General features: G+C 45.4%; 1 protein-coding gene and 1 non-coding gene across 8 annotated transcripts in view; one reads left to right on the top strand and one right to left on the bottom strand.

The window, feature by feature from the left end:
• The window catches only part of LOC105475330 (pseudouridine synthase 7), a 78,282-nt gene extending 53,674 nt beyond the window's left edge, over nucleotides 1–24,608 (bottom strand). For 3 of the 7 annotated variants that reach the window (XM_011730488.3, XM_011730487.3, XM_071094717.1), the window contains exons 1-5: nucleotides 24,388–24,584; nucleotides 10,249–10,678; nucleotides 7,657–7,741; nucleotides 7,423–7,524; nucleotides 3,617–3,761 (exon numbers count right to left, since the gene is read on the bottom strand). In XM_011730488.3, coding sequence (XP_011728790.1) covers nucleotides 3,617–3,761; nucleotides 7,423–7,524; nucleotides 7,657–7,741; nucleotides 10,249–10,678; nucleotides 24,388–24,508 — 883 coding nt within the window. In that variant the 5' untranslated portion in view covers nucleotides 24,509–24,584. Of the gene's footprint in view, nucleotides 1–3,616; nucleotides 3,762–7,422; nucleotides 7,525–7,656; nucleotides 7,742–10,248; nucleotides 10,679–10,880; nucleotides 10,898–10,928; nucleotides 11,003–24,387 lie in introns of those variants that run through there. The other 4 variants (XM_071094714.1, XM_011730486.3, XM_011730485.3 and 1 more) reach the window with 4 other exon arrangements.
• On the top strand, nucleotides 13,462–13,533 carry TRNAE-CUC (transfer RNA glutamic acid (anticodon CUC)). The gene has a single exon. It is a non-coding gene; the product is annotated as a tRNA-Glu (tRNA).
• Nucleotides 24,609–24,838: the final 230 nt, after the last annotated feature.

The following is a 24,838-nucleotide window of genomic DNA, read 5'->3' as shown; positions in this document are numbered from 1 at the left end:
CATTTTTCTTTTTATACAGATAAGGTTTTGCCATGTTGGCCAGACTGGTCTGGAACTCCAGGCCTCAAGTGATCTGCCCGCCTCGGCCTCCCAAAGTGCTGGGATTATAGGCGTGAGCCACTGCGCCCGGCCCTCCATTGTCTCCCTTGCATATATAAATAACTCACAGCTCTTCCATCTTAAAAGCCTAACCCATGTTCCTCTCTCCTTAATCATGTTCCCTTCTTCTCCTCTTTGCAGGTTATTCAAAAAAGCAGTCTGTATAAACTACCTTCCATCTCGACCTACTGTGTAAACTGGTTTCCAACCTCATCATTCCACTAGAATGCTCTGCTGAAAAAACACCAACAACTTCCATGTTGCTAAACTGATAGACAGGCTTCAGAGTAATTATCTTGCTGGATCTACCTGTAGCATTTTCCATTGCTACAGGAATGGAAGCAATGGTAGTCCACTGACCACTCTGATTATTGCGATTCCCTATTCCTGTGGATTCCATAATACCAGTCTTTCCCAGAGAGCTTCTTTGTACCTGTCTGGCTCTTCCTTCTGAGTCTCTATGGATTCCTACACACAGGGATCCCTCCTGGGGACAATTCAATTCAGAAAGTATAGAGAACCTATACATATCACATGGCTGAATTTTCTTTTTTTACATAAAGTCTTTAACAATTATGTTCTTAGAGGCATTTGGAATGTATACTATCTGTCTCAAAATATAAATTATCAGTAATGTTATAATAGTTTAGATAGTATTTTCAAAAAAATACCATATATACACTTTGGTAGGTAAAGCAATGTGCCCTATGAGACTGGCTGAACACATAAAATAATGTCTGAGTTTAAATAGTTGGTAATTTGTGGTGTTTGGGCACCATGATTTAGAATCTACCACATCTATGTTTTAGGATGCACAGTTCTATCTGAGAAAAGTTCAGGTTAAGAATATTGTGAATCTGCTAGATAATGTATAACCCACCAATAACAATTTATATCAGGATCTGGTAGTAATACAGCTAAAAAAAAATTGTAAATTACAAAGCTTTGTAATGATACTTTAAAAGCTAAATCATTCAAACGCTAGGCAAGACGGCTCAGGAGGCCAAGCTGTCACTGGTAGAGGGCCATGAACAATAATCTCTGGATACCAGCTCTTCTTCCTTTCCTAGGGGTGTTCACTTTAGGCCACTCTCAGCTTGGGAAGAGTGGGGTCTGTAAAAGATGAATGCAGGCCAGGGGTGGCCTTCCATGAGGAGGTGGGAGAGAACAGCTCAGATGGCAGAGATTTAGTCCATCTTTGAATAAATGCCACAACACCACAAGCTCAAGAAGTGTGGTTCTCTCTACAAGTGGGGTTGATCCAATCTGACTTCCTTCTTGCTTCTTTTTAAAGTGAGAAATTCCTATCTTACTGAAGGTGCCCAAAGGAAAATGGGGAAGGGTGGTTCACATGACACAGCTCTACAGCTCAGCACTTCACTTGTAGAATCTTAAGGAAACTTTGTAACAACAAAAAATGAAAGGTAGGTGTGGCATAAGCAGAGAAAACGTGGATAAAACCACCACATGAGAGACCTGGCACCGTGTTTAATGAAGGGGATGGGTAGAAAGACTGTAATGGCTGCTTCGGTCTGAAAATGTCCTCCATCCTCTCACAAAACCTAGCATCCTAAGAAATGATTATTACTTCCAAAAAGCCACCTGTCAAAAAAAACAGTTTTTGCTTTTTCCAATCTGCTTCCTCACGACCACACCAAGCAGAATAAGACCTTGCCTTGTCTTCCTGCCTTCATAATGGGCAGCACTGCTGACCAACGTGGGCTGTTTCTTGACAAAAAGTAACTCCCTGGCAGCCTTCCCAACTGGGTTCCCTGACAGAATTAGGACCAAGTGCCCCAAGGCATCGCTGTCTGTAGCAAGTCACCTCTCCTCTCCATCTAGAGTAATTACTACCTATACACTATCCTTGGGAGAACTGAACCAACAGTGGCTCAAACCACTTTCCACTGGGCGTACTCCTCTTTGAACAACCTTGGCTGAGAAAAGGCTGCTCCAGTGATATTTTACACCATGACCTAGACATTAACGAAACATACAGCAACCACATCATTGTTTGTGAAGCAAAAAGTAATTGACAACTCATGCCCCAAGCAGTTCCAGGACACATCATCTGGCTTTTCTTTTCAGTGTTCACTGAAAACTGGCCTCTGATCCCCACCTCTTCCTCCGGAACTGCTTAGGTATCTCATTCTATAGCACTATCCAGACTTGCTGACTTGACTAGATTATTTCTTCAGGCACAGCTAAGCTTTTCTCCTGTTCTCTTTTTTGTTACACCCTCTCATTTCACTAGAAACATGGTTATAAGCAATTAAGGCTTCATCCATCACAGTATTAACTGTTGAATTAACCTAAAAGAATACTGACAGAGCCCTAATAAACAAACAGGTTTTTGTCATATGGTCTTAGAATTTTGCCCCAACATATATATCTGGGAATAACTGTTCATTAATACAGGTCACCACTGGTAGGAGAGGAGGGTAAGGAAGTAACTTTTTCTTGTTGTAATTTTCATTTAAATTTTATCTGTCAATTTGGTAGGTAAAGAAAAAAATTACCTAATTTTCCTGAAAGGTTATATGCAAATAGAAACTTTTGTGGCTGTAGAAAACACAGATATTTATTAGAACATAAATATCGGTCACTCATTGGGAATATGCCCATTTCAAATGAATGACAGACGACAAAAGATGGGCTGAGACAAAAGGGTGTCTTTCCATATATTCTGTATTTTTTATGTGTGACTGAAGAAGATACAGTTGGAAAGCAAAAGCTCTTTCAATATAGGGGCCTGGCAAAAAATAAGCCTCTTTCAATATAGGGGCCTTGGCTGGGCGCGGTGGCTCACGCATGTAATCCTAGCACTTCGGGAGGCCAAGGTAGGCAGATCACGAGGTCAGGAGATTGAGACCATCCTGGCTAACACAGTGAAATCCCGTCTCTACTAAAACTACAAAAAAATTTGCCAGGTGTGGTGGTGGGTGTCTGTAGTCCCAGCTACTAGGGAGGCTGAGGCAGGAGAATGGCGTGAGCCCGGGAGGTGGAGGTTGCAGTGAGCTGAGATCGTGTCACTGCACTCCAGCCTGGGGGACAGAGGGAGATTCTGTCTCCAAAAAAAAAAACACAAATATATAGGGGCCTCGCAAAAAATGTGCCACTGGGATAGGTGACAAGCATTTTTTGTTCATCTGAAAGCTTTCTTTCCTCCATGAAGAACACAGAATGAGCAATAATGCTTCTATTTTCTTCTTGAATTGCCACTCAGTATGCTCTGCTCTTCAGGGAACATATCAAATTCCTAAGACTCTCAGGCACTACTATAATTTCAGCAAATCTTTACTCACATAGAAGACCTAATGCCCCTTGCCAGGCAGGCTGCTGGGCTGCACTGGCATCTGAAGTGACAATACTCACCCTCTCTGAAGGAGGGACGTGATCAATATTGTTCTCTGAGCAGCACTACAGTAGCCCTTGAACATGAACAGGCAAGGCTAACGAGGAGCCGGGCCTGCCGCTCACGGCTGCCTGGCAGAAGAAGCTGCCCATAGACACCTACTTGCCAAAGCCTTTTTCCCAGCTGCGTGGTAGGCTACAATGTATTTCTTCCCCTCCCTATCCTCTGTTTTTGTCTCTAATCCTGGAAACAGAGATTTGATAGCCTGATGGATGACGGTTCTTTTCTCTTTGGTGTCCTCGATAACCTATTAAAAAAACAGATAGCAACACCACTAAGTTAACAAACATTAAATAGGGAAGTAATACAGTGAATTAGTAAAAACACTGCTCACCTTATTAACTACTCAAAATAACAAAAGTGCCTGCGTACAATTTCAAAAATCTTTTATTTTTATTTTTTGACAGAGTCTTGCTCTGTCGCTCAAGCTGGAGTGCAGTGGAGTGATCTCAGCTCACAGCAACCTCCGCCTCCTGGGTTCAAGGGATTCTCCTGCCTCAGCCTCCTGAGTAGCTGGGATTACAGGCATGTGACACCATGCCTGGCTAGTTTTTGTACTTTTAGTAGAGATGGGGTTTCACCATGTTGGCCAGGCCGGTCTCAAACTCCTGGCCTCAGGTGATCCATCTGTCTCGGCCTTCCAAAGTGCTGAGATTACAGGCGTGAGCCACCATGCCCAGTCTCAGAAATATTTCAGAGCTTCCCAATATTGCAAATCCTGGGAGCCTGTTGATGGAGCACATCCATCTGCCAGACACTGTACAAAGTACTTCGGTCATCATTTTATTTAACCTTTGTAATCTCTCCATCATAACACCATTATATCTATTTAGAAGTGAGGAATTGTGTCTACGGCTATATAGCTGGAAGGTGGTAGAGCTGGATTTGAAATCCAGGCTGTCAAACCCAGGAGCCACCAACCCAGATGCTCCCTCTCAGGGTCTCTGCTGGACAGACACCTTAGGCTCCTACATGAAAATGCAGGCAAAGCTAGGCCTTTTGGTATGTCAGAAGCTCAGTCCTTAGAAGAATCCAACCTACAGCTGCTTCCTATTGAATTCTATTCTAAATTATTTTATAATGAAGTTCTAGCACATGGGTTCACAGTAAAATCAACATGATATAAACGCACTAGTTACATGATATTTTCAGTTTGTGAGTGCATCTCATACTGAGACATTTTCCCTCTTTACTAAACATAACCATAAATGTGTATATATATGCCTATTTTAAGAATCGAAAAAAAATTCACAAAGTAAGATTGATACTTACTATTTGCAATGCACAAATATTTTCTATTTTATTGTTATTATAATATATATTTTTTGAGACAGGGTCTGGCTCTGTCACCCAGGCTGGAGTGCAGTGATGCGACCTTGGCTCACTGCAACCTCTGCCTCTCAGGCTCAAGCCATCCTCCTATCTCAGCCTCTCCAGTAGCTGGAACTACAGGCATGTGCCTCCATGCCCAGCTAATTTTTTTTTTTGAGAAGGAGTGTCGCTCTGTCGCCCAGGCTGGAGTGCAGTGGCCGGATCTCGGCTGCCTCCGGGGTTCATGCCATTCTCCTGCCTCAGCCTCCCGAGTAGCTGGGACTACAGGCACCCGCCACCTTGCCTGGCTAGTTTTTTTGTATTTTTTAGTAGAGACGGGGTTTCATCGTGTTAGCCAGGATGGTCTTGATCTCCTGACCTCGTGATCCGCCCGTCTTGGCATCCCAAAGTGCTGGGATTACAGGCTTGAGCCACCACGCCCGGCCCCAGCTAATTTTTTTATGTTTTGTATAGATGGCGTTTCGCCATGTTGCCCAGGCTGGTCTCGATCTCCCAAATTCAAGCGATCTGCCCACCTCAGCTTCCCAAAGTGCCGGAATTCCACGCCTGAGCCACTGTGCCCAGCCCTTATTTTATTTCATTTTTTAAAAATGCTGGTTGAGATCCACTACTAAACTGATTTCATGACCCATTAATGGGTTGTAACCTGCAAGCTGAAAACATCAAGATACACTGCAACTGCTACTAGCTAAACTTGACGAAACTTTTTTTTTTTTTTGAGACGGAGTTTCGCTCTTGTTACCCAGTCTGGAGTGCAATGGTACAATCTTGGCTCACTGAAACCTCCACCTCCTGGGTTCAAGTGATTCTCCTGCCTCAGCTTCCTGAGTAGCTGGGATTACAGGCACATGCCACCACGCCCGGATAATTTTTTGTATTTTTAGTAGAGATGGGGTCTCTCCATGTTGGTCAGGCTGATCTCGAACTCCTGACCTTAGGTGATACACCTGCCTCGGCCTCCCAAAGTGTTGGGATTACAGGCGTGAGCCACCGCGCCCAGCAACTTGATGATACTTCAAGAAAATAAAAAATGAAAAAAAACCACCGAACTACATTACAATTACAGGTAAATGACTTCTTCAGAGCAAAAAGTCTAGATCTGAAATTACTGATAGCACGGAGAATGATAGTTTGTGTATATGAATACATGTTTAGACCTCAAAAACTCAGAAAGTCCTTCATCTTCATTTTACAAATGAGGAAACTTGCCCATAGTTTATGCCTTTTAAACATAAAGACTTTCAGGAGATGGGAAAACCTCAGTTTTTAAGACAATAGTAAATATTACCACATGTATACAAAAATACATATTATAAGCCTAAGATAAACCTCTGCATTGTTCAAGCAAAGGAAACCTGGACCATCCTTCTGGATTGCTCTAGAAATCTGCCAGAAATTTTCTTCTTGGCATTGCTAAAGGTTTTGTCTAAAGATTTTGTCAGTAATTGAAGATTTCTAACATTGCAATACCACACACTTTTGGAAAGCTCAGGTGGGGAGGGAGACAAGGGGCAGATAATGAATTCTGAAAAGTTGTAGTACACTTACTAAGTAGAAGTGATGGGAGGGGAAATTTCAGACAACCAAAAACCCCGTAACATTAAAATGTAGTACAAAATTAATTTAACATAATTTTTTTTTTTTTTTGATATGGAGTCTCGCTCTGTCGTCCAGGCTGGAGTGCAGCGGTATGATCTCCGCTCACTGCAACCTCTGTCTCCTAGGTTCAAATGATTCTCTTGCCTCACCCTCCCAAGTAGCTGGGACTACAGACCCGCGCTACCATGCCCAGCAATTTTTTTGTATTTTTAGTAGAGATGGGGTTTTGCCATGTTGGCCAGGTTGGTTTCAAACTCCGGACCTCAAGTGACCCACCCACCTTGGCCTCCCAAAGTGCTGGGATTACAAGTGTGAATCACCGTGCCCAGCGAACAAAAGTTTTAACAACAACATTTACTATTCTGTTTAGTAGCTGAGCTCTTCTTTTCTTCAAACAGCAGAATCAACCCAGGATGAGCAAATAAATGCTCCCCTACTTCCTTTCCCCATTTTTTCCCCTTCCCAGAGTCCCAACTGAGACCAAGAAGCTGCTGAAGCCAGAATCTGACCTGGGTGACACACCTGACAGGCAGCAAATGGTGGTCCTGTTACAAGAGACATGGTACAATTGTTACTCTGTGATTCTAAACAACATATGTTGTTGTTAATTTGTGGTCCCTAAATTTTTTTTCAGAGATGGTGTTTCACTATGTTGTCCAGGCTAGTATTCAATTCCTGGGCTCAAATAAACCTCTGGCTTCAGCCTTCAGAGTAGCTAGGACTTCAGAGTAGCATGTAACACTGTACCCAAATAAAAATGTTTTTAAACAAAAATGTAACTTTTGGGGGGCTACAGTTTATCTGGGATACTAGTTATTTGCCTCAATAAAAAAAGTTTTTAGTGTAATACCCTTTAGATCCAATAGAGCAAAGTCACCCTTTGTTAACCATTGTAATTTTTTCCATAAACACTTAACATCCACCCAAAAAGCAACTAAAATCCTAAAAAATTTTTCATATATTTTTGCATTATTTACCTCGATGGCAACACTGGTTTCCTTATTTTTGAAGAGCTGGAGCTCTTCCAATCGCTGCTTTTCTTCAGCTGTCAAAACTGTAAATATGTCTTCTGAAGGGTCCTTTAAAAGAACCATGAGAACTCACAATGAATCATACACAGAATTCAAGTTTAGTAAAGCTCTAAATTTCTAAATCTCTAGGAAGTGCTATTTTTATACAGAAGGTGACATTTGCTAAAGAGCTACTTCTACCTCCTCATCCACTGGAATGGACAAGTCATTCAAATGGCTGATCCGTCCATCTTTTCCTATTTCATGAACAACGAAGTCGGAGTATCTGATGAAAAGAAAACATGAACTTTCAGATAATTAACATCCTGTTTTCCATTAATTTTAGGATAAACTTGATCAACGGTAAGCCTTACTACTGTGCAAAACAAGGAATTAAAAAAAAACTTCAGCCGGGCGCGGTGGCTCAAGCCTGTAATCCCAGCACTTTGGGAGGCTGAGACGGGCGGATCACGAGGTCAGGAGATCAAGACCATCCTGGCTAACACAGTGAAACCCCGTCTCTACTAAAAATACAAAAAACTAGCCGTGAGGTGGCGGGTGCCTGTAGTCCCAGCTACTCGGGAGGCTGAGGCAGGAGAATGGCGTAAACCCGGGAGGTGGAGCTTGCAGTGAGCTGAGATCTGGCCACTGCACTCCAGCCTGGGCAACAGAGCGACACTCCTTCTCAAAAAAAAAAAAAAAAAAAAAAAAAAAAAAAAAAAAAAAATTCAGTGCAAAATCACATGGAGTTATTTTTTCTGGGGTGTGTTTTGTTTGTTTTGAGATGGAGTCTTGCTCTGTTGCCCAAGCTGGAGTGCAGTGGCTCGATCTCTGCTTATTGCAACCTCTGCGTCCTGGGTTCAAGTGATTCTCCTGCCTCAGCCTACCGACTAGCTGGGATTACTGGTACGTGCCACTACGCCCAGCTAATTTCTATATTTTTAGTAGAAATGGGGTTTCACCATTTTGGCCAGGCTGGTCTCAAATTCCTGACCTCAACTGATCCTTCCGCCTTGGCCTCCCAAAGTGCTGGGATTATAGGCATGAATCACCACACCTGGCCTTTTTTGGTTTCTTAATGAATGCCGAACCATGCCTTGGCTCAAGTTTTATACGAGAACTTAAAGAAAAGACCCTCTTAGCTTCTAGAATATTCTTCCAGAGAAATGCAAAAACAAAAGCTTATTAACATTACCCTATGACTATTCAGAGAGTCCACACTACATTAAATTACAAAATATGGTGTATGGTTAATTCAATCAGAACCCAGTAAGTCTATCATGAACTAGCCTGAAGCTTACCTCTATGTTAAATATTTTATATGCATTATTCAAAATCCTCAACAACCCCAATGTGGTAATATGATCCATTTTTAAATTTTATTTTATTTTATTTATTTATTTTTATTTATTGATTTTTTAGATGGATTCTCGCTCTGTCGCCCAGGCTGGAGGGCAGTGGCGTGATCTTGGCTCACTGCAAGCTCCGCCTCCAGGGTTCATGCCATTCTCTTGCCTCAGCCTCCCGAGTAGTTAGGACTGCAGGCGCCTACCACCACGCTCGGCTAATTTTTTGTATTTTTAGTAGAGACAGGGTTTCACTGTGTTAGCCAGGATGGTCTCGATCTCCTGACTTAGTGATCCACCTGCTCAGCCTCCCAAAGTGCTGGGATTACAGGCGTGAGCCACTGCGCCTGGCCCTATTTTATTTTATTTTTTTTTGAGACAGTCTTGCTTTGTTGCCCAGGCTGGAGTGCAGTGACTCAATTCAGCTCACTGCAACCTCCGCCTCCCGGGTTCAAGTGATTCTCCTGCCTCAGCCTACCAACTAGCTGGAGTTACAGGCGCGTGCCATCATGCCAGGCCAATTTTTGTACTATTAGTAAAGATGGGGTTTCACCATGTTGGCCAGGCTGGTCTTGAACTCCTGATCTCAAGTGATCTGCCTGCCTCGGCCTCCCAAAGTGCTGGGCTTACAGGCGTTAGCCACCGTGCCTGGCCTGATCTATTTTTTAAATGAGGATGCTGAGGTTCAGAGAGGCTAAGTAACTATTAAGTAGCGAACTTCACACTGGGATCCACCTGGCCCCAAAGACTACCTTCTTCTATCATAGTTGTGGCACATTCAAATGAAAAAAGAGTTTAAGATTATAAAACAAACTCAGGAGAAAACCTGAAACCATTTAATGAATTTATTTATCTACTTATATATATATATATATATATATTTTTTTTTTGAGACGGAGTCTGGCTCTGTTGCCCGGGCTGGAACGCAGTGATATGATCTCAGCTCACTGCAACCTCCACCTCCCACCTCCAAGCAATTCTCTCGCCTCAGCCTCCCGAGTAGCTTGGACCACAGGTGCCCATCACCACGCCCGGCTAATTTTCATATTTTTAGTATAGATGTGGTTTCACCACGTTGACCAGGCTGGTCTCAAACTCTTGACCTCAAGTGATCCACCCGCCTTGGCCTCCCAAAATGCTGGGATAACAGGCGTGACCCACTGCGCCTTCATGAATGGATTTATTTGAAGCATGATTGTATCACTGCATGCCAGCCTGGGTGACAGAGTGAGACCGTCTCTCAAAAAAAGGGAAAAAATTAATTAATTAAAATTTTAAAATCCAAGGCTATTTATTCAGGTAGGTTTCCTTCATCCTATCCATTCCTTTTGACCAGCAGTATAAACAATCCTTGGAGACAGAAAGCTAAGAGAAAGAATATAAAGTTAATTTCTTTCTAAAGAAATCTAATACAATCAAAATAACTTTATATATAAACTAAATGTACCTTTCTTTTAAGATTCCTGAGAACCCTTGATGAGAACTCACAAACTTGGTGATGCCTACGTCAGCTTCAGTGAGTCCATGCTTCATCATGTCTGCAAAACTCTCTGATTCCTCCTCCTCGCACTCCTCTGAAAGTCCATCTTCCTCCTCCTCTTCCTCGTCTTCCAACTGAGCCTCAGAATTCTTTCCACCTTTCCCGGTACTGACAGTGTCAGGAGGCCCAGGCACGTCTTCACTGATGGACAGAAAGTCATTCTGTAGCCCAACTTGACCTTTGGTTAGACTGCATTCCGACAGCTTCTGTTTTTTTGTCTCCTCAGCTGGGACCCCACTGTCATTATCTTCGACAACCAGGGCCCCACGTTTCAGCGACACACCAGTCATTTCTGTCATCTCCATCTTTAAGGCTCCAAGAAAACATTTAAGAAAACCTGTTAGGGAAGAGTAGAAAGTAACAATTACCTATATAAAAGCTGGTTTCAGGCCAGGCGCAGTGGCTCAAACCTGTAATCCCAGCACTTTGGGGGAGCTTAAGGCAGGCGGATCACTTGAGGTCACAAGTTCAAGACCAGCCTGGCCAACATGGTGAAATCTCAACTCTACTAAAAATTAGTTGGGTGTGGTGGTAGGCACCTATAGTCCCAGCTACTTGGGAGGCTGAGGCAGGGGAATCGCTTGAACCTGGGAGGCAGAGGTAGCAGTGAGTTGAGATCGTGTCACTTCACTCCAGCCTGGGTGACAAAGTGAGACATCGTCTAAAAAAAAAAAAGACAAAAGAAAAAGGAAAGAAGTTGGTTTCAGCAGATAAAGGCATAGTTGATGTTGTTCATAGGATCCTAAAAATCATTTATAGAAATAATTCTTCCTGATGTTAGCATATACTTTTTGTGGGACAGAAACTCGCCATAATACTTTCTGCATGGAATTTGACAGTGTGCATCACAAGCCTCAAAAATATGTATGCTGGGGCCAGGCACGGTGGCTCACACCTGTAATCCCAGTACTTTGGGAGGCTGAGGCGGGCGGATCACAAGGTCAAGATATCGAGACCATCCTGGCCAACATGGTGAAACCCCATCTCTACTAAAAATACAGAAACTAGCTGGGTGTGGTGGCACCTGCCTGTAGTCCCAGCTACTTGCAGGAGAATCGCTTGAACCCAGGAGGAGGAGGTTGCAGCGAGCAGAGATCACACCATTGCACTCCAGCCTGGTGACAGAGGAAAACACCGTCTCAAAAAAGAAAAAAAAAAAATGTATGCTCACCAGGCGTGGCGGCTCACACCTGTAATCCCAGCCCTTTGGGAGGCCGAGGCGGGTAGATCACCTGAGATCAGAAGTTCAAGACCAGCCTGGTCAATATGGTGAAACCCCATCTCTACTAAATATACAAAAATTAGCCAGGCATGGTGACGGGCACCTGTAATCCCACCTACTCAGGAGGCTGAGGCAGGAGAATCACTTGAACCCAGGAGGCAGAGGTTGCAGTGAGCTGAGATTGCGACACTGCGCTCCAGCTTGGCAACAAAAGCGAAACCTCATTCCAAAAAAATATATATATGTATGCTTTTTGACCCAATAATACTACTTTTAGGGATTTATCTTAAGAAAATAATTAAGAAAATGCTTACAGTTTGAGCTCTAAGGATATTCATCTCCATACTTTTTTCCTTTTTTCAGTGACAAGGTCTGGCTCTTTCACCCAGTCTGGTGTGCAGTGGCATGATCACAGCTCACTGCAAACTCCAACTCCTGGGCTCAAGCAATCTTCCTGCCTCAGCCTCCCCAGCAGCTGGGACTACAGCAGCATGCCACCAAACCTGGCTAGTTTTTTAATTTTTATTTTTCTGTAAAGACTAGGTCTTGCTATTATTGCTCAGGCTGGTCTTGAACTCCTGGGCTCAAGCAATGCTCGCACTTCGGCCTCCCAAAGTATTGGGAATACAGGTGTGAGCCACCGTGCCTGGCCACAGTGCTTTTATATTAGCAAAACATTAAAAGCAATGAAGCTTGGGTACATAAACTGAACGATATGTAGCAACATTGACAAGAAACTGGGAAAGGTAGTTACCTCTAAGAGAGGGTCTAGAAGTGGTGGCTGGGGACAGAGGTGGGAAATTTGCTGTTCTCACTCATTAACATACTTGTATCATTTGAAGCTTGTTTGATACATATGTATTATCCTTTCGAAAAACTGTTTAAATATTGTGGCCGGGAGCAGTGGCTCACGCCTGTAATCCCAACACTTCGGGAGGATGAGGCAGGCGGATCACCTGAGGTCGGGAGTTCGAGACCAGCCTGATCAACATGGAGAAACTCTGTCTCTACTAAAAATACAAAATTAGCCGGGCATGGTGGCACATGCCTGTAATCCCAGCTACTCAGGAGACTGAGGAAGGAGAATCACTTGAAACCAGGAGTGGAGGTTGTGGTGAGCCAAGATTGCGCCTTTGCACTCCAGCCTGGGCAACAAGAGCAAAACTGCATCTCAAAAAAAAATAGTAATAATAATAAAATAAAATATTGTATAACCACTCTTACTGACATGAAAGCCATACCTATGCCATACCACATTAAAAAAAGGAATGGGGAGGTTATAGAGATATACTTCTGCAAGATGAAAAGTTCTGGATAGTGATTGTCTAACAATGTGAATATACTTAACACTACTGAACTGTACATGTGGTTAAAATGGCAAATTTTAATTTTATTTTTGAGACAGGGTCTCACTCTGTTGCCCAGGCTTTAGAGCAGTGGCACCATCTCAGCTCACTGCAACCTCTACCTCCTGGGCTCAAGCGATCCTCCCACCTCAGCCTCCCGGGTAGCTGGGATCATAGGCATGTACCACCACGCCTGGCTAATTTCTGTAATTTTTGGTAGAGACGGGTTCACCATGTTGGCCAGGCTGCTCTCGAACTCCTGACCTCAAGTGACCTCCCGACACTGGGCTCCCAAAGTGCTGGGATTTAAGGCGTGAGCCACCATGTCTGGCCTAAGTTGATGCTCTTGGTAAAATAAGGATAAAAACTTTTTCTGTTAATTATATACAAGATACTGAAGTTAACATACTGATGAACCTAGTTAACATATCCATAAATAATGCAAATGAGCAGAAAATAAATACGTTATTTCTCCAAGGCATGGTAAACAAGAAAGCCACCTATATAAGCTTCTACAGAAAAATAATAATGATGATTAACAAAATTTTAGCTTCCCTGGTGGTCTAGTGGTTAGGATTCGGCGCTCTCACCGCCGCGGCCCGGGTTCGATTCCCGGTCAGGGAAGGAACAATTTACTGGCCGGGCGCGGTGGCTCAAGCCTGTAATCCCAGCACTTTGGGAGGCCAAGGCGGGTGGATCACGAGGTCAGGAGATCGAGACCATCCTGGCTAACATGGTGAAACCCCGTCTCTACTAAAAATACAAAAAACTAGCCGGGCGTGGTGGCGGGCGCCTGTAGTCCCAGCTACTCGGAGGCTGAGGCAGGAGAATGGCGTGAACCTGGGAGGCGGAGCTTGCAGTGAGCCGAGATCGCGCCACTGCACTCCAGCCTGGGTGACACAGCGCGAGACTCCGTCTCAAAAAAAAAAAAAAAAAAAAAATTTTAAGAAACCATATTTGATCTTAACCCTGTTGTCTAAAATCAAGGACAAAAAGAAAAATCATAAAACAAGTACATTCAAACAGTAAAAGCAAAAAAGGATTATGACGGGAGGGTAAGTGAGCTAGGACCGCAGGGACAGTGTGCTTACATGGCTCACGGTGTCAAGGAGCCCCTAAAATAGTTCAGGAAGTGGCCAAGAAGATGGACAAGGAAGATAAGTCTTTCAAATAGAATAAAAGAGGAGTAGAAGAAACTCCCTGGGCTAAAAGCGACAGGGAAGGGCCTCCTGGTCACAGGTGGTATTAAGAAATCCAGCAAAAAGCCAGCTGTTCCTTGTATTTGAGGCGAAGGTGACCCTTGGTTCCATTCCTTTTTTTTTTTTTTTTTTGAGATGGAGTCTCACTCTGTCACCTAGGCCTGGAGTGCAGTGGCGGAGTCTTTGGCTCAACTGCAACCTCCGCCTCCCAAGTTCAAGAGATTCTCCTGCCTCAGCCTCCCTAGTAGGTGGTATTACAGGCGTCCGCCACTATGCCCAGCTAATTTTTTGTATTTTTAGTAGAGATGGGGTTTCACCATGTTGGCCAGACTGGTCTCGGCCTCCCAAAGTGCTGAGATTACAGGCATGAGCCAGTGCACCTGGTCCCATTCCTGTTTAAACATCTGTATTCCCTGCCATAACATCTTTTGCCACCTATAGCTAGTTGAAGTATGGTCTTGGAGCCTGTTGTACACTTAAGAATAAATTTTCATTAAAAAAAAAAAAAAAAGTGGTTGGGCACTGTGGCTTAGGCCAGGCACGGTGGCTCACGCCTGAAATCTCAGCACTTTGGGAGGTTGAGGTGGGTGGATCACCTGAGTTCAGAAGTTCGAGACCAGATTGGCCAACCAGATTGGTGAAACCTCTCTCTACTAAAAAATACAAAAATTAGCTGGGTGTGAGGGCACACACCTGTAATCTCAGCTGCTTGGGAGGCTGAGGCAGGAGAATCATTTGAACCCAGGAGACAGAGGTTGCACTGAGTCAAGATCATGCTACTGTGCTCCAGCCTAGGCGACAGAGTGAGTCTCCATCTCAAACAAAACAAAACAAAACAAAGTATCATGACAGCTACAAAAAATAGGAGAGAAGGGATTGAAAAAAATATCAGTTAAAACAATTTCTGGTGGCCGGGTACAGTGGCTCACGCCTGTAATCCCAGCATTTTGGGAGGCTGAGGTGGGTGGATCACAAGGTCAGGAGTTTGAGACCAGCCTGACCAACATGGTAAAACCCTGTCTCCACCAAAAATACAAAAAATTAGCCAGGCATGGTGGCACACGCCTATAATCCCAGCTACTCAGGAGGCTGAGGCAGGAGAATCACTTGAACCTGGGAGGCGGAGGTTGCAGTGAGTCAAGACTGCACCGCTGCACTCCAACCTCAGTGACAGAGGGAGACACCGTCTCAAAAAAAAAAAAAAAAAAAAAAAAAAAAAAAAAATTTCCTTTGAAAGACAAGAAATTAAATACAGAAAATGGAAGAAACTGAAACTGGAAAAGAAGTAGACCCCAACTGTAGTTACAGAAAAGTATACTTAATTTAAAGAAGAAAGCACTTATTCTTTGTCCTGAACAGGTGTAGTTAAAAAAAGAATGCTGGTTTATGAAATGCTGATACGATTTCACTCTCACCTTACAGCAACAAAACTACCCTCAGAAGTTTTGTACAAGTGAAGGAGACAAAAATGGACAGGGCTTACACAAGGACCAGGAGAACACGCTGAACACAAAACCTAACCAAAGACTACAACGCCTGGGTCAAATTTTGTGGCGTGAGGAAGAGGAAGGAAAAGCAGGAGAAGGGCATTTGGGGTCACAGGTACAGCATGTGCAAAGGTATGGGGGCGTGGGAGCTCACAGAGTGCTGGAAGAGCAAAAGAACTCATCACCCACTGTGGGGGTTAGACATACAAAGAGAGTCTGGGGTTACAGCTCGGGAGGGGGTGGAGGCCACAGGAGGCTACAAGGAGGAAGTACATCCTGAAAACCAGACCAGCACTGGATTTGTAATTTACTAAGATTCTGTGGCACCCCTTTGAAGAGAAACTGGGGTTAGGCAGTAAGACCAGGTAAGAGGGTACAGCTGTAATCTAGGCAAGAAATTAATATAATCTGATCTAAGGCTGAAGCAAGGGAGATAGAAAAAGGCAACTTTCAAGAACATTTAGGAAGTAGTAGCACGGACAGGAGAAGGTGACAATGGGGGAGGAAAAGACTTCAGGATGACTCGAGTGTCCATCCTTGGGGACAGTGGTGGTCTTCTGATATGAGGGCCCCAGAAAGAAGAGCAGGCGTTGGAATATGAGCCCACCCATAGTCCTGTGGTGTCGCAGGTACCTGGGGAGACGTCCCAGTGGAGATGACCTGTGGGCACTCATCACACTGTGTCACACACGCCCTTACCAAAAACCTGCAATGGCTCCCCAAAGACCACACAAACTTCCCAGCTGGCATCACAGCTCTACCAGGAGATCCTGATGCCCTTCCAGAGGCCAGAACTCTCAGCAAGGAAGAAAGAGTGGCCAGTAACAGCCATTCACACAGTTTGGCACAGGGAATTCACAGTCAGCAAAATATTCACCTCCTTCCCTTATGCAGAAAAAACATCAGGCCTCCCCCTCTCAACAATCTTGGAGCCAGATCTAGGTTTTGCCATTTACTAAGTGGGTGACTTAACCTCTCGAAGCCTGTTTCTTGTGAAAGTAAAACATGATGACTTGGCCAAAGGTCTGTAATAGCTCCTCTTATTCAACTATTAGTCCTTAATAGTTATTATGGATGATTTACACAGCAGAACTGTATTGTTGCGTCCAGAGAAGTTTAAAAAAAGAAAAAAAGCGGGCCGGGCGCAGTGGTTCACGCCTGTAATCCCAGCACTTTGGAAGGCCAAGGCAGGCGGATCACCTGAGGTCAAGAGTTTGAGACCTGCCTGCCCAACAAGATGAAACCTCATCTCTACTAAAAATACAAAAATTAGCTGGGCGTGGTGGCAGGTGCCTGTAACCCCAGCTACCCATCGCACTCTAGCCTGGGGGATGAGAGCGAGACTTCATCTTAAAAAAAAAAAACAAAAACTTCTGTTTCTTGTTTTCTGGGCTAATAATTAAACGTGGTTCTCTCTTTGAAGTACCATTGAATTTTAAGAGATCCTCAAACACTGCCAATGGCACCAAATAAACAGTATGAACATAAACAGAATCTGGCCGGGTGCGGTGGCTCATTGTAATCCCAGCACTCTGGAGGCCGAGGCAGGCGGATCACAAGGTCAGGAGATCGAGACCATCCTGGCTAACACAGTGAAACCCCCTCTCTATTAAAAATACAAAAAATTAGTTGGGCTTGATGACGGGCGCCCGTAGTCCCAGCTACTCCGGAGGCTGAGGCAGGAGAACAACGTGAACCTGGGAGGCAGAGGTTGCAGTGAGCCAAGATGGTGCCACTGCACTCCAGGCCTGGGCAACAGAGCGAGACTCTGTCTCAAAAAAAAAAAAAAGAAAAGAAAAAAGAAACAGAATCTAAAAGCTGTAGGAATCCCCAAAACAGTTTTTAAGCCTTGAGAGAGATGTGACCATTATCTGAGTCACATATGGTTACCATTTCTGTTTCTCAGATTACAGATTGGCTCACTTTCATTTTTCCTGTTCTATACAATGACTAAAAATTCTTAATTAACGACCCTTATTAGAGAGGAACTTTCCCTTTGGTGTCCTGCTTATGCTCAAACCATATGACAGAAAACCCGTAACTATTACACCTTCCCCAATGTACTCTCCCCAAAAAGAAACACTGCCTATAACCAATCAAATTGCAGTAACTACGTGCCAACCCTGTATGAAAAATGTTGTAATCCTGCTAAAAACTCCTGTCTCTGCCTATACAAAACTGAAACTTTCCTACTTCAGAACTTTGACTCTATTACTTTAGAACTGGTGTTTCTAGGTGGGACATCCTCAAACTGTGCACTTGAAAAATTTCTCTTTATACTAGATTCTGACGCTTTTAATTATTTTAGGTTGACAACAGGCCTTTAATTGCCAGTCTTTTTCTTGATATTTGTGGACATTTGTCTGATCTCTTTTTCTTGACATATCTAACTGCAAAGACAAGATCATTAACTAAACTCACTTTTAAATTTCAAATGAAATTACATTTTTCATTATTTAAGTCAATGGCCCTACCACAGACAAATTAATTTTTTTTGACACAGAGTCTTGCTGTTGCCCAGGCTGGAGTGCAGTGGCACAATCTCAGCTCACTGCAACCGCCAACTCCTGAGTTCAAGCAACTTTCACACCTCAGCCTCCTGAGTAGCTGGGCCCAGCTAACTATTTTATTTTATTTTTATTTATTTATTTATTGAGACAGGGTCTCATTCTGTCGCCCAGGCTGGAGTGCAGTGGCGTGTTCTCGGCTCACTGCAACCTCCACTTCCTGGGTTCAAACGATTCTCCTGCCTCAGCCTCCTGAGTAGCTGGGATTACAGGCGCCTGCCACCAAGCCAATTTTTTGTATTTTCAGTAGAGACGGGGTTTCACCACGTTGGTCAGGCTGGTCTCAAACTCCTGACCTGGTGATCTGCCCACCTCAGCCTCGTAAAGTGCTGGGATTACAGGTGTGAGCCACCGCACCTGGACTAATTTTTGTATTTTTAGTCAAGACAAGGTTTTACCAGGTTGGCCAGGCTGGTCTCAAACTCCTGCCCTCAAGTGATCCACCCACCCTGGCCTCCTAAAGTGCTGGGATTACAGGCGTGAGCCACCATGACCAGCCCAAATTAATTATTAAAGCATACATAGTACCAATGATTTTTAAATCACTTAATATATATTTTTCTAAGTTCTATCCTATAGGCCTAAAAGCTGAGAGCATATTTACTAGAAGAACTGTTCAAAGTTCTGGACTAGGAAAGGCAAAACTCAAACTACTGTCATTTTCATAAGCAGGAACTACAAGAAAGGGAAGCTGAAATGGAATATAACCGTGTTTTTTTTTTTTTTTTCTGAGACAGAGTTTTGCTCTTGTTGCCCAAGCTGGAGTGCAATGGCGCGATCTCAGCTCACAGCAACCTCTGCCTCCCGGGTTCAAGTGGTTCTCCTGCCTCAGCTTCCCGTGTAGCTGGGATTACAGGTGCCCACCACCACATCCAGCTAATTTTTGTATTTTTAGTAGAGACAGGGTTTCACCATGTTGGTCAGGCTAGTCTTGAACTCCTGATCTCAGGTGATCCATTCACCTCGACCTCCCAAAGTGCTGGGCTTACAGGAGTGAGCCACTGCGCCCGGCCTAGAATATAATTTTTAAATTGAGGGTTGGAGAGAGGAGAGAGAGAGGATCTTATGAACACAGAAGAGGTCTGAGAGAATTAAATTGGAAAGATAAAACAATCCTGACTACCCCGAGGTGAGAGGTCCAAGGAAATCAGTTTTGCAGTCAGGAAAGCCCAAGCATTCTACCTTGAATGAAGACGTAAAGTTACTACATGTGAAAAGCGGGGGAGAGGGCAGTTTTATGAGTTTTTTTTGACATATTTAAAAGAAAAAATTGTAAGAAAATATGCTGCACAAATACACTATCCATGAGAGTAATGATGGTATCTTAACAGTCAAGTAAAACTCCATAGATCAAAAGCCTGATGCTACAACCAGGAAGAGAATGAACTCCTCTGATACCTTCCCCAAGACTTAAAATCCTTGACATTTCTTTTTTTCTTTTTTTTTTTTTGAGATGGAGTCTCTGCTACCTAGGCTGGAGTGCAGTGGTGTGATCTCTGCTCACTGCAACCTCCGCCTCCTGGGTTCAAGTGATCCTCCCGCCTCAGCCTCCGAAGTAGCTGGGAGTACAGGCATGTGCCACCACGCCTGGCTAATTTTTGTATTTTTAGTAGAGATAGGGTTTCTACCATGTTGGCCAGGCTGGTCTTGAACTCCTGACCTCAGGTGATCTGACCGCCTAGACCTCCCAAAGTGCTGGGATCACAGGCACGAGCCACCACGCCTGGCCAATCCTTCACATTTCTTTGGAGGCAATGCTAAAATGTTTTTTTGTTTCCTCTGTACTCCGAATGAGACAAGTGAGAATACAAATAGTATAATTTTAACAATATTTTAAAACGCTTTTCATTAAAATACTAGATTCACCAACTAAGCTTTAAAAAGTACTCTTAGCTGGGCATGTGTGCATGTAGTCCCAGCTAACAGGGCGGTTGAGGCAGGAGGATTGTGTGAGACCAGTTTAAGGCTGTAGTAAGTTATGATCACACCACTGCACTCCAGTCTGGGCAACAGAGGGAGACCTCATCTCTGAAAAAAATGCAGGCAGGCAGGTGGCTTGAGACCAAGAATTTGAGACCAGTCATGGACAACATAGTGTGACCCTGTCTCTGCAAAAAATTAAAAAATTAGCCAGGCAGCCGGGTGTGGTGTCTCACGCCTGTAATCCCAGCGCTTTGGGAGGCTAAGATGGGCATATCACAAGGTCAAGAATTCAAGACCAGCCTGGCCAGCATGGAGAAACCCCATCTCTACTAAAAATACAAAAATCAGCCAGGCATGGTGGTGCGCCCCTGTAATCCCAGCTACTCCGGAGGCTGAGACAGCAGAATCACCTGAACTGGGGAGGTGGAGGTTGCAGTGAGTCAAGATCGTGCCACTGCACTCCAGCCTGGGTGACAGAGGGAGATTCTGTCTCAAAAAATAAATAAATAAAAATAAGCTGGGCAAGGTGGCATGCACCTGTAGTCCCAGTTACTTGTGACGCTGAGGTGGGAGGATCCATTGTGCCCAGGAGGTCCAGGCTGCAGTAAGCTGCGATGGTGCCACCACACTTTAGCCTGGGTGACAGAGAGACCCTGTCTCAAAAAATAAATAAATAAAATCCTCTACACCTATAACAAAAATTAAGTTTAGTACTCTCAAAATTTTAATATAACACTAACAACAGTCTCTTCTATGCTTGTTTGTTTATTTATTTATTTTCGAGACAGGGTCACACTCTGTTACCCAGGCTGGAGTGCAGTGGTATGATCTTGGCTCAATGCAGCCTCGACCTCCCAGCTCAAGTGATCCTCCCACTTCAGCCACCCAAGTAACTGGGACTATAGGCATGTGCCACCACGCCTAGTTAATTTGTGTATTTTTTGTAGAGACAAGGTTTTGCCATGTTGCCCACTGGTCTCAAACTCCTAAGCTCAAGCGATCCACCTGCCTCAGCTGGGATTACAGATGTGCACCACTGCCCAGGTCAAACAGTCCCTTATTAATTATTCCAAAAAAAAAAAAAACACAGAAAAACAGCCATTAGTCTTTTTTTATTATTTATTTATTTATTTTTTGAGATGCAGTCTCACTCTGTTGCCCAGGCTGGAGTGCAGTGCCGCAATCTCGGCTCACTACAGCCTCTGCCTCTCGGGTACACAAGATTCTTCTGCCTTAGCCTCCTGAGTAGCTAGGACTACACGCACCTGCCACCAAGCCAGGATAATTTTTTTTTTTTTTTGAGACGGAGTCTCGCTCTGTCGCCCAGGCTGGAGTGCAGTGGCGCTATCTCGGCTCACTGCAAGCTCCGCCTCCTGGGTTTACGCCATTCTCCTGCCTCAGCCTCCTGAGTAGCTGGGACTACAGGCGCCCGCCACCTCACCCGGCTAATTTTTTTGTATTTTTAGTAGAGACGGGGTTTCATTGTGTTAGCCAGGATGGTCTCGATCTCCTGACCTCGTGATCCGCCCGTCTCAGCCTCCCAAAGTGCTGGGATTACAGGCTTGAGCCACCGCGCCCGGCCATTTTTTGTATTTTTAGTAGAGATGGGGTTTCACCATGTTAGCCAGGATTGTCTCGAACTCCTGACCTTGTGATTCACCTGCCTCAGTCTCCCAAAGTGCTGGGATTACAGGCCTGAGCCACTGCACCCAGCCTACAAAAACAGCCATTAGTCTTAATTCTATCATATTATCTTTGAAAACCATCCACAACTTTCATTTTCTAAATACATCTTTCCTCCATCCCCTGCAAATTATCAGTAATCTCTATAGCTCTCACAATAGTGAGTATTTTCTTTAGGGCCAGAGCACAGAGAACACACTAATTTTTTTTTTTTTGGAGACAGAGTTTTCCTCTGTCGCCCAGGCAGGAGTGCAGTGGTGCAGTCTTGGCTCACTGCAATCTCCGCTTCCAGGGTTGCAGCAATTCTTCTACCTCAGCCTCCTGAGTAGCTGGGATTACAGGCGTGGGCTAAAATTACCACATCCAGCTAATTTTTGTATTTTTAGTAGAGAGGGGGTTTCACCATGTTGACCAGGATGGTCTCGAACTTCTGACCTGACCTCAAACAAGTTGCCAGCCTCGGCCTCCCAGAGTGCTGGGATTACCGGCATGATGTCACCGGGCCTGGCAGACACATTGCATTCTAATATGCAAAATCATTAAGTGTATGAGGGTCATTCATTCTGCAAATATTTACTGAGCAAGTGTCCTATGTGTCTGGCATTGTTGTAGGCATTGGAGGAAAAGGGTAAATTTCCTGTCCTCACGGAGCTTACAATGCATTTGAAAATAAATCTGGGAACAAAATAAAATTAATCTCAGGACATGCAAGCTCCAAAGAATTAAAGCAGGGTAAGGGGCTGAGTGTAAAAGGGGTGCTCTTCAGTGATGTCTCGTCTGAGGAGGAGACTTCTGAGCAAAGACAAGGAAGAACCAGACAGGAAAAGATGTGTGTGAGGAGAGCTCCAAGCAGCCCAAACAGTACGTGTAAAGGACCAGAAACCGGAGCAAACTTAGTCGACAGTATGACCAGTTGGATTGTTCTCTTCCTTTCCTAGGTAAGCAAAAATGCTGTTTCATTAATACAGTACATGCATGCCCCTGCCTCTATCAAAAGACACGTTTAAGGCCGGGTGTGGTGGCACACGCCTGTAATCCCAGCACTTCGGGAGGCTCGGCCGGATGGTTCACCTGAAGTCTTAACTTCAAGACCTGCTTGGCCAACATAGTGAAACCCTATCTCTACTAAAAATGCAAAAACTAGCTGGACGTGGTGACATGCACGTGTAATCCCAGCTACTCCGGAGGCTGAGGCAGGAGAATCGCTTGAACCTAGGAGGTGGAGGTTGCAGTGAGCCAAGATCGCGCCATTGCACTCCAGCCTGGGTGATGGAATGAGACTCTGTCTAAAAAAATAAATCAATAAAGACATGTTCAAGGCCGAGTGTGGTGGCTCAAGCCTGTAATTCCAGCACTTTGGGAGGTCAAAGCAGGAGGATTGCTTAAGGCCAGAGTTTGAGGCCAGGCTGGGCAACACAGCGAGACCCTGTGTGTTGGCACACACCTATCTATAGTCCCAGCTACTTGGGAAGCTGAGGTGGGAGGACTGCTTGAGCCCAGGAGTTCAAAGCTGCAGTGAGATATGATCACGCTACTGCACTCTTGCCTGGGCAACAAGAGCAAAACTCTGTCTCAAAAAAATGAAAAAATAAAAATAAAAAAACCAAAAACATGTTCACAAAGAGTTGTTAAGTACGTACTGTTGGCTACTTTTCAACGTTTGAACATAATAATTGCCTAACCATCCCCTTTTCAATGGTGGTGTAGTCTGATTTTCGACAGATTCCCTCAATAGTCAAGGCACCCCCAGACCAATGGGGCATAGTCATTTAATAGATGATTAGAGGCTTGGGGATGGGGCGGAGGGGGGGGTGCGGGGAACCTTAGTAACCCTTTATTTTTGGAATGGAAAAAAAAAGTGGTCTGATGGGATCAAATATTTGAAAACCTAAAGTCTTTGCCAACCCTACTCGGCAGGCAACGAAGATGTGCTTATAAACCCCTCTGCGAAGGGTTCACGAGGAGGACTCGAGTTTCAGCTTGCATAGCAGCACCTCCAACCATTCGTTAAGCATTCACCCAGCTTGAGGGCTGGCGAAAGTACTCTGCAGCCGGCTCACTCCCACTCTGGCAAATGCATACAAAGCAGCAGTCCCCAGAGCCCGCGTGGCGCCTAGTAGGCTCCCAGTGAGCGGCGACGCAGGACACAGGGGTGGAACACGTGGGCTGGACCCACAGAAGGCAGACGCGGCGAACCAATGGCACCGTGAAGGGCTTCGGAGCCAGTTTTCCTCTGACGGAGGAACAAGAGTTTAGGGAGCGTCCCGGGCAAAGAAAGGGAGGAGTGGGAAGGGGGGCCCCAGCTGATAGCGCCGCGCGGGGAGGAGGGGAGCGCGCGGGCGCGGCGCCTCCGGACGACCGGCCGGGCACAGGGTGGAAGGCAGAGGGAAGTGGGGAGCGGAGAGCGGCGCCTGCACCGCCGAAGCGCAGGACCCGCCAGGTTCCAACCGTGCTCCCGCGAACGCGATCCATAATGGAGGCGCCGCGGGCTCCTACCACTGCGGGGCCGCCTTCCCAGTCCGCACTGCCTCTTGGGGCGGGGCCCTGGGGCTGGGGCCCGGGCCGGGCCAAGGAGCTGGCCGCGGAGCCCTAGCGGCCGCGGGGAGGCCGCGCACTTACCCAGAGCCTGGGAGCGCGAGCGCGGCGTGGGCCGGACGGCGACGTAGCCAGCGCTCTGGTCGGGGCGCAGGTGGGCGGCGAAGGCCACTCGGAGGAGCCAGCGACTAGGGCGACCAGGCATAGGCAGCACGTTCGGCGACTGGGATCATACGCGCTCTAGCCGACTCACCGGCGGCCGGGCTCGCACACGTGCGGCGCAGGGACGCGCCGCGGCCCGGCTGGACCCGCCCCGGGGGCGGAGTCCGCTCCCCGTCGCCGGCCCCGCCCCCGGCCCGCCGCCTCGGAGCGGCCTGCTAGCCACCGAGCACCCCAACGCTGACGCCCAGCCTGCGCGCGCTGACCCCGGACCTCCCTCGCGACCGCGCCTTAGTCGCACCTGCCGCAGAGAGCGATTTCACCAAGCATCTAATAGTACTTTACATCTTTAGGAAGTCTAAGGCAGCGATTGCCT

This window comes from Macaca nemestrina, chromosome 4 (assembly GCF_043159975.1).
Source record: "Macaca nemestrina isolate mMacNem1 chromosome 4, mMacNem.hap1, whole genome shotgun sequence".
NCBI lineage: Eukaryota > Metazoa > Chordata > Mammalia > Primates > Cercopithecidae > Macaca > Macaca nemestrina.
This window is presented reverse-complemented; position numbering and strand designations above follow the sequence as displayed.